The sequence below is a fragment of the Camelus ferus genome, chromosome 10 (assembly GCF_009834535.1).
Source record: "Camelus ferus isolate YT-003-E chromosome 10, BCGSAC_Cfer_1.0, whole genome shotgun sequence".
NCBI lineage: Eukaryota > Metazoa > Chordata > Mammalia > Artiodactyla > Camelidae > Camelus > Camelus ferus.
Genome location: NC_045705.1, coordinates 52589894 through 52599723, shown reverse-complemented (window position 1 = coordinate 52599723; position 9830 = coordinate 52589894). Strand labels below are relative to the sequence as shown.

Sequence of the window (9830 nt, the reverse complement as noted above, 5' to 3'; positions counted from 1 at the left end):
AAGAGATTGCCTGACCCTCTGACTTATACCTGATTCTTCCACCTTAAACCTCATCTCTGTGCCCCACCGGAGTCCACTACACAGTAGGCAACAAGAAAAAAAGTTTGTGAAAGGAATGAACCAACTTCCCTCTAGGCCTTTCCCTGCTTCCCCTTCCTCTCCCCACCCTCTGACACTAGAGACTGTGAGCTTTGAGCCCGTGCCCGGGGACTTTTGGGGATCTTGTCTGGTATCCTCAGACAGTGACCACGTCCCCAGGGCAGGACCGGGGCTCCCTTCTTCACAGCGGGACGGCGGCTGGACCCGGGGACTTCTGCTCACCCCGACTCTCACAGTTTTCCTCGGGATAGGGGCTCTTGTTTGGGGGGCATGCGAACACCGAAAATGGCCCGAGCTGGTCTGGGGAGAACTAGGGGGATGAGTGGTGGCCCTTGCCGTCCTACCCGGGAAAGAAGACCTGGCATTCCCACCAGAAGGGAGTTGCAGAGCACCCGACCCCGCGCTGCAGCCACGGAGCGAGCTTCCCAGCGGGCGCCCAGTGGGCGGGGCCTGGAGGGGGCGGGGCCTGCCGCGGTCAGGTGACGGCGCAGCGGGCGGTGGCGATAGAGGTCGAGGGGTGTCAGACGCGCGGAGTAGCTGGTGGGGCAGTGGCGGCAGTCGGGATAGCAGGGCCGTGGCCATGGGGGGCTTGAAGGACGAGCTGCTTAAAGCCATCTGGCACGCCTTCACCGCGCTCGACCTGGACCACAGCGGCAAGGTCTCCAAGTCCCAGCTCAAGGTGGGCGCTCCCCCGTCCCAGCCCCCAACTCGGTCCTCTCCGGCGCGCGCTCAACTAACCACGGCTGGAAACGGACAGGCGGGCGGGGACCACAGGGAGTGGCGGGCCGGAATGCGGCGGGGCGGCCTGCTCGGGGATGGAGGGGCCAGAGACCCGGATTTGGCACTTTTTTGCCTCCCTCTTGATTTCGGGACCGTGCGCTAGTCCTCTCAAGGCTCCGCATGAGCAAGGGACGGCGGCGGTGAGGGCTGTGAGGGGCGAGCCAGGCTCCCTGTTGGTGCTCGAGGCCCAGAAAGTTTCAGACTCGGAGAGGGCGGTGGGAAGCTCCCTTAGGAAACTTATCCGGAGTTTCCTCCTTACTCTGGGAGAGAAAGGAACTTGCCCAAGGTGACTGTGCAGAGCCTTCTAAGGCGCACTCTCTGCACCGGGGCAGTCCTCAGAACGGCCAGCTGCACCCCAGGGAGCCAGACAGGCCTGAGAAGAGAGAAGTGCCCCAGAGCCTGGTCCCCAGAGGCCTCCTCCTTTGGGGTGCTTTGGCGGTGGGGCATGCTTTCCGACTAGTGAGGAAGACCTGGCGTCCTCAGGTCTGGAACGAGTCAAGGGTGTGCCTTGTCTCACAGGAACCTTAGTTCCGGGTGAGGAACTCTGATCTTTCTGGCACCCTGTAAAAGCAACTGCCTTTGCAGTCTTCATTGTGACTGCCAGAGACCCCGTCATTAAGTGAGACTATAAGGTATAAATAAAGAAATGCTTATAAATTGAGTAACCCCAAGCAGAGCAAGTGGCACTTAGCCAGGAGAAATTGGCCGCTTCTTGAAAGTGTAAAATACGGAAACAGACAAGAAGAGCCATTCATAGGCATTTTAAAATATACACGTTTTGGATCTGAATGTCTGGTTTTCTTAGCCTCCTCTGAGAATGAATTTCTGAAGATTGAGTTTGCTTTGTATGTTTTGTACAGTAATCAGGAGGTTCTTATGACCAGTGGCTTTTATGACAGGAGGACTTAGCATTCTGCCTGTCTTCCTTTTACCCTCCTCCTCTTTTTCTCATTCATAAAATCATAGTCTGGAATGATCCATGGAGATCATCCACTTAATCTTTATTTGACTTTATTTTTAAAATTAACATACAGTACCATTGACTTTTTTAGTGGATGGTTCTATGAGTTTTAACATATACATCTGTATAACTAATACCAAAATCAAGGGTCCATCAGTTCCATCATCGCCAAAAGTTCCCTCGTGCTTCCCCCTCTTCCTCAACTGCTGACAATCAGTGAAATGTTCTGAATTGCTATAGTTCTGTTTTCTCCACAATGTCATAAAAAAATGGAGTCTTACAGTATGGATCCTTTGACACTGGCATCTTTTACTCATCATAATGCCTTTGAGATTCATCCATGTTGTTGTGTGTGTCAGTAATTCTTTTTAATGCTAAGTAATACTCCATTGAATAGATGTACCATAGTTAATCCATTCACCCTGGAAGAATATTTGTGTTATTTCCACTTTTGAATGATTATAAATAGAGCTGCATTTTACTCTTTACTGTTTTTACTTTTAATTTACCTATACCTTTATATTCAAAGTGAGTTTCTTGAAGATAACTTGTAATTGGGTCTTATTTTTTTTTAATCCATTGTGACCATCTATTTTTTAATTGGTGTGTTTAGATCAGTTACATTTAGTTATTGATATGGTTAGATTTAGTGCTACCATTGTACTACTTGGTTTCTGTTTGTTATTCTACTTTTTTTCTCTTTCAATTGATGGCAGAAACGAATTATTTTCTATTACTTTTGTTATGCAACATTCAAAATCGTCTTTGTGGCTGCTTAAAGAAAAAGTGTCCAGAGGATACTTGACTGCAAGCTTGGCAGGAAGTATTAAATTCTGGTTCATGGCTTTCATCCACAAGATGTTGATAATACAAATGTGCAGTTGTGTTTTATCTCTTTTGTCTGCTTAACTGAGAGATTTTGGGGTTGATTTCATTCTGTTCATCTTGCCAGTGCTTCTGAAATTGGAAATATTTAGAAGTTTCTATTTAGTTGTCTCCTTCTGGGAGTTTTGACCCTCAAGTTCAATGTTCATTGATCCATTGGCTAGGAGTAGAGTTTTTGCCTTTATTTGTTCATTCGTTCATTCGTTCATAAATAACTTTTTGTGTATATTCTGTGTAATGTACCATGCTAATTTCATAAAAAGATTAGTATTTTTACACTCTTAAGAGGTAATATCTCCTTGGAGGAAATATCATTTGATTGGCTTATTAAATAGCAGACTAAAAATTACATATCCAAAATGAGGTTAAAATTTGTCACTTTGGAAAACTATATGGGCATTCTAAAATACTTTTGACACTTGTCTTATGGAATTACCTTCACAATTTTCGACACAGTGAATGGTGACAATTCATGTGTTGGATACTGTGCCTAATTCTAAGGGTGATACAGTAGTAAAGGTGAGGAAAAAAGAAATACATTTTTGCCTTCAAAGAGTTAAATTTTGGTAGGCAAACTAAAAGAATAGCAACCATTAGGGAAGTCTATCTCTTAATCTCTCTCTCTCTCTCTGTGTATATATAGAGATTATATTACTCAGACAATTACCCTAGCCTTAAAAAATGTAAGGTCTGGTGGTTGAGATAAGAAGTACAGAAATACTATTGGGTAGAAGATGTTGAATGTGATAGAAGATAAGAGGCCATGAGATTTTAGAGGAAGAGACCAGTACTTTTTACTGTTGTAATTACTTCATGAAAAAACTTGAAATGACCTCTGAAGAAAGCTAGGATATGATTATGTAGAAATGGGGGAGGATTAAACCCATTCTATTCATTTATTCATTCATTCTTCCTTTGAATGGATATTTGTTGACTGCTTTTATCTCTACAGGATCCCTGTGAACTATTGTAGGTGACAGGAATTAATCAGGTATTTATAGGGACTTCTGTGTAACTTATTTTGATTGGTGTGTAGCATATGAGTATGGTGTGTATGTTAAGAAGGAGTTATTGCTAGTGATAAAGCTGTAGAATTAGACTGGGGTTGATGCATCAAGGGCTTTGAGGCCAAGGTAGTTAAATAGATGCCATTGGACCTTTAAGTTTTCTGAGGACTGATAGGCCATGATCAGAATTGCACTTTAGGGAGTCACTTAGGTAGTGGCATATGTAGTGGATTGGAACAGATTGAGCAGATTAGAATTAGGAAACCATTGAAATAGCTCAGAGGAGAAGTAATGGAGGGCTGGAGGTGGTGAGGATGAGCAAAGGAGGGGGTGGGGGTATGGAGCAAAGGGGAGTGATGGTGGAAGGAGGAGAAAGAAACTTTGCTGTCCACACACTTCAACCCATCATTGGGTGTGAAGAGAAATGGAAAGGACAAAGTCAGAAATCTCTCAAATTTCAACTAAGGATGTGGTTTTTAATAGAAATAGGAATGTTATGAAAAGAGTTGTCCTCTAGTCACAGTGATGTTTCCTTGTTAAAACAATTGGGCATGAGGTCATTGCAGGTCAATATCTGATCTTCATCAAAGTACCTTCCCTTTCATGCCCTCCAAAAAACAGAGAAGCACCTCTGTCTCACTTTCCTGACCTTGATTTTTTCCCCTCTTCCTCCTACATTCCCTGTAATCTCCTTGGGCTTCTTCCTGGCAATCTGTTCACCCTCTCCAGGGGACCTCTGTCTCTTTGGCTCCAGTTGTGGCCTTTCTGGCTCCCCACCTGAGTTGCAGCTGGACAAGTTTTCACACCCACACTCAGTCGTGCATCCCCATACAAGTCATCAGCTATATTAGTTTAATTTGTAATTGGATTGTTAGACGGTATCTCATTTTTTTAGTTGTCATATGGATTTGCTGTGACTCTGTTTTTCAGGCTGGAATACAGAGGGATACTAAACTAAGTTATTGTTTTAAGTTAAGCTTTTTCTAGTTGTGTTAAAATCTACTTTTTAGCTGCTGAAGTAGATAGCAATAGGCTAATGGTGGGGAAAGAGATCTTCAGAAACACATTCTTTACTTGCTTTTAAACTTGGATTCATGAATAGTACTTCCTTAGGACATACTTTATAGTTTGAGACTATATTCATTTTGAATGCAATTTTAGTATACTCTATGATAACTGATGGGCGATAAAAAGCTACTGAGATTTTGATGGAAACTTTTCATTATATCTATAGGAAGGTGCTATGTACATGCCATATAGGTGGCTGAGTGAATATCATTGAGCTTAATGTTAGAAATTTTTTTACCAATTTTTTCTTCGGTGAAAAAATTTTGTCTTTAATTTTTAATGAGGGACATTTGTGTGGATTCTATATTTTAGGAAACTTTATTAATATGCCATCTGAAACAAGTATTGTGGTGTAAATTTGCGAAAGTCTTAAGGGAAATAGGTATTGGGCATATTATTTGAAGGAGAGGCAAAAATTGTTTTCTTCTCTACTGATACTTAAAAATTATTTTCATATTATTTGGAATTTCAGTGGTCTTGCAGAAAGATACGAAATCTCCAGAAATACATGCAATTCCAAGAAGGTGAAACGATGAAGCCTGTCATTTAAACAAATGTACATCAAAAAGAAACTTTTAAAATAGTTCATATATACACATGGTATAAAATTCATAAAATTCAAAAGGGCATTTACACAAGTGAAAAGTAAGTTTCCTCCAAGCCCTGGCCCACACTAGTTACCTGCCCTGGAGGTAACCATTGTTCCTCATTTTATAAAAAATAAAAATGCACCTTAAAGTTAATGCTCTTATTATTATATTAAGTATTGTCTTCTTAAATATAGCAAAATCTACTGATATTTTTGGAACCTCTGTTATAACTTTACAATTATGGTTGCAGTTTGAATTACACGTCAGTGCTGGAAATGTCTTGAAATAAACTTATTGGCTTCACTTTTATCCTGTTTTTAGAAACACAGGTTTTATTTTGTTTTGTTTTAAATTGTGCCCTTTTGAAGTAAAGAGCTTACAACTAGTGAGGATCTAAATAAAACATTTTGAGGAACAACATGAGTGGTTTGAATCTTTATTCATTTCTCAATGATAGATTTTCAACTGAATGTTTTTTACTTTTTGCACTTGCAGTTGGTTTGCATATCTTGTGAATAATGTCGTGTGTTCTGTTTTCATGTAGGCATTTAGCCTCAAAAATTTTTAACCTTGCTAGTTACAAAAGTAATTGAGCCAGATCAGTGGTCTGTTGAAAATATGAAGGAAGTAAGTTGCAGTAAAAGGCTTTTATTGTTTGAAACACAATGTAAAAGATTTGGTTAATTCTTGTGAACTTGGCATGTATAGTATTCCCTCCCTAATCTTTGGTGTTATGTTTCTGTTAGCCCTTGTGGTTAAAGTTATTTCTGTTCTAAAAGTCTAATTAAAAAAGCATGACTCATGAGTGAGCCTGTGAAAGTCTTTGTAAATATTTTTTATATTTCAGCAGAATACAACAGTAAAGACAACTCTCCAAATAAAGAGCATATAAGAGACATTTAAAAATCCTAAAATGATAATAATGGATTCCGGATCATTTCTTTTCCCATTTCTTACTTGCTAGAAACTTTTCAGTGAGGTAGCTTGGAAGGTTTTGGTTTTTTTTTGAAATACATGTTAACTTTTGCTTTATTGAAGATAATATGCAATCTGTGAGGCACTTTGGTGTGTGGGGCCTAACATCTTAATAGCCAGTGCATTTCTAATCTTATGACTCAGAGGCTCTTTACCTTCCTGGTCCCCGTTTTATATTTCCTTTGGGGTCTTACTGCAGTCCCAGAGGTACATAGTAGCTGGAAGCTAGAGACAGAAGAGGCTTTGAGTGACCTTTGCTCACTTACTCATTTTGCCCTCAGAGAGTTGGTATTTCCCATCCCCCGCAACAGGAGGGTTATTATAATCCCCTCAGTGATTATTAACACTTTGGAACTGTAGGTACTCTGACTTGCTTCCTCAGTTCCTCTTACATGTGTCCCTGGTCCCTTCCTGCAACATAAGTCTCAGGTAGGCCTTTGCCTCAGCTTCCTTTTACGTTCTCCAAGGCTTCATTTCATAAATCTGTTTTTCTGCTCTGCTTTCTGTGTTATTTGCTTTTTCTCATTCTACCTTTGGATTCCTTCTTTTTTTTCCCCCTCAATCTGTGTCCACTTGAACCTGCAGTTCTCAGCAATCAATTAATTGTTTAATTGTGAAAAAGTATTTAGGAGTAAATCTGCATATGATTGAATTTCATATAAGGAGATCTGACAATTTGGAAGAGATTTCTGAAATATTGGAAAAACTAATTTTTTCATCTTCAGACTCCTGTGTGCCTTCTCTACCTTTTGCTTCTTCAGGAATAATTAGCTTTACAACCTCCAGGAGAGTGTAATATGTGGCCATGGAATACCAACCCGAAGTGACAGCAATTAGGATGAAGGTTGTCCTGGTCAGATGGGCAGTGTTGAAGGTATAATATTTCACTGGATAGGCAGCTCTGGGAGGATGAAGCACTATCTGCCTTACCAGACAGCACATCCCCATCAGTCCTTTTAGTTCACAGGATGTTGGATGTCTCAGCCAAGTGCTGTTACACTGGAGTTGAGAGCATGAGCTGGTGGGCAGCTGACTCCACTCTCAACTCTTCTTCAGTGGTGATTTGAGAAAATGTTGTTTTGTAATGGGACACTAGATTGTTAGTTGATCGAACAAGGTTGGAATTCTGAAGTTCTTCACCTGGGTGACTTTAAGGAATTTGCTTTGCTTCTTGTATTTTAAGATTATCTGTTAAATGGGAATAAGACATTTTAACAACATACATGTTTGAATAGATGCAGGTCACAACCTTTATGTGTGACTGTAGAACATTTACTAGCTACCTATTTCTTACCAAACACTGATGTTGAAAAAAATTGATCTACAAAACAGTATATAAATTTGAAGGTTTTAATCTGTACCCTTTGTTAGGGACGCTGGGGAAGTGAAAAATATACAACATTGTCCCTTACCTTAGTAAAGAAGATAATACATGAAATGACTACAACAAGATAACATGTAAGAAAGTTCTAGAAAGTATGGGAAATGAGTGCCATAGGCCATGCTGTTGAGTACATTAGCCTTCAGCCACATTTGGCTATTGAGCATTGAAAAGTGGCTAGTCCAAATTGAGATGTGCTGTAAGTATAAAATATACACTAGATTTCAGAGACTTAGTACAAGAAAAGAATGTAAGAGATCTCTTTAAAATAATTTAAAAATATTGATTACATGTTGAAGTTAAGTATTTTGGATATATTAGTAAAATTAATTTTGCTCATTTCCCTTTACTTTTTAAAAATGTGGCTATTAAAAACTTAATTCTATATGTAGTTAGCATTAAATTTTTATTGGATGAAGCTGCTGTAGAAGTTTAAAGGAAATAGAGAAAAAGATGCAGACAGTTGTAGATCAGAAAAGTTTCTTGGTGGAGATTGGAACATCAGCTGCTTCTGGAGGGAATGAGGCAGATCTTGTGCAGCAGAGTCACGGAAGATGACAGGTAAGGTGGTGACAACTGTAGACAAGAGCAAGAGCCAAAACTTACTCTGGGTGGAAAAGAATTTTTGTTTTGAGGCATATTGGAAAATTAAGTTTTCAAGGGAGATGGGGTTACATTTTAGATGGTTTTGTTCTTGCACAGAATAGAATAGAACAAATACATTTTTTAATTGACTATGTTAGGACGAGTACTTTAGAACAGATCCTGTAAAGAGGGGAAGTTATTAAAACATTTTGGGTAGATATTATGACAAAAGTAGAGTTTTAAGATTATTCTGATGATGTGGGTGTGACAGTCAGAGGTGAGAAGCTGGAGATGGGGAGACCAGTCGGTGGGGCTGCTATGAAAATCACTGAGTGCTGGACTGGGATGGTGGCAGTGGGAATCAAACCTGATATGCTCCCTACCTTCATGGAGCAAATTGAAAATTCAAATTCATTGAGAAAAAGAAGGTACATGGCCCCGGAGAACACAGAAGAAGGGAACCTACCTAGCCTGTGGTGAGGATTGGAGGAGTCAGGTCAGAGAATGCTTCTAGAAGAATAGACATTTGTCACTGATCTTAAGGAATGTGTGAAACTCCTTTATAAGAACATCTGTGATAAAAGATTTGGAGGCTAAATCCCTGGGAGGAACAAGAGGAAGTGTCGGGAGAGAGAGCACTGGTTAGGAGGTCAGGAGACTTGTTTGTGCTCTGTGATTTGTGTGCTCTGGGAAGTTCCTTCTCCTTGCTGGATTCATTTTCCTCATTTGCAAAATGTAGAGTAGCAGATGAGATCTTCGAGGCTTAGCTTTCTAATTTAACTTTTTTTAGCCTAATGTGTTTACAATGGTCGTATCCTGGTGAGTATAATAACCACTCAGTATACAGCAGCTCTTTGTTAGGGTCTCAGAAGGGAGAGTGGGACCTGCTGCTGAGGGTAGGGAGTCCTGGTTGTCAGCCCCCACATTCTCTGTTTAGACGTAAGCCGGCAGATGCTCACTCAGTGGAGAGAGGAATTGGCATTGGCGGGACTGACTTAGATCTAGAAATAGGACAAACTATAAGTTTAAAAAAGTACAAGAAGAGGAAAGTCTGTAATTTTGTTGTTAAGGGAATGGTGGTACCACAGTCAGAGTAGAAAACCTGTTTTGAGGGGAAAGGTGATGAATTCTCCTTTGGATATTTTTGAATGTGAGGCACATTGAGCATAGAAATCTTTAATCTTAGTTAGTGACATAAACCAGAGCTCAGTTGAGAGATCGAGACCAGAAAGCGATCTGAGAGTCATTAAAGAAGAGGTGACTTAATGTTGTCAGAATTAAAGCATTTTTTAAGGAGAGAAAAAGGGGAAAGAACTCAGGGCTAAAAATTGGGTTTTGGAAAATGTCCAGATTGAGAGAATGAAGGGTAAGGGAGGTGATCCCATCTACAAATTCTTTGTAGAATTTAGAAAATAGTATGCCACAGGACCAAAAACATCTTAGGAGGGGATGATCCAGACTGTCAAGGGCCAGAGACTTGGCAGAGTGACTTGTTTAGG

At 40.4% G+C, this 9830-nt stretch overlaps 1 protein-coding gene across 2 annotated transcripts in view; it reads left to right on the top strand.

Annotated features, from left to right (window-relative positions):
• Positions 1–586: 586 nt before the first annotated feature.
• Positions 587–9830, top strand: part of SWAP70 (switching B cell complex subunit SWAP70) — a 59551-nt gene continuing 50307 nt past the window's right edge. Inside the window, exon 1 of one of the 2 annotated variants that reach the window (XM_032489039.1) lies at positions 587–778. In XM_032489039.1, the coding sequence (XP_032344930.1) occupies positions 680–778 (99 nt within the window). In that variant the 5' untranslated portion in view covers positions 587–679. The remainder of the gene's footprint in view (positions 779–9830) is intronic. The other variant, XM_006180833.2, reaches the window with a different exon arrangement.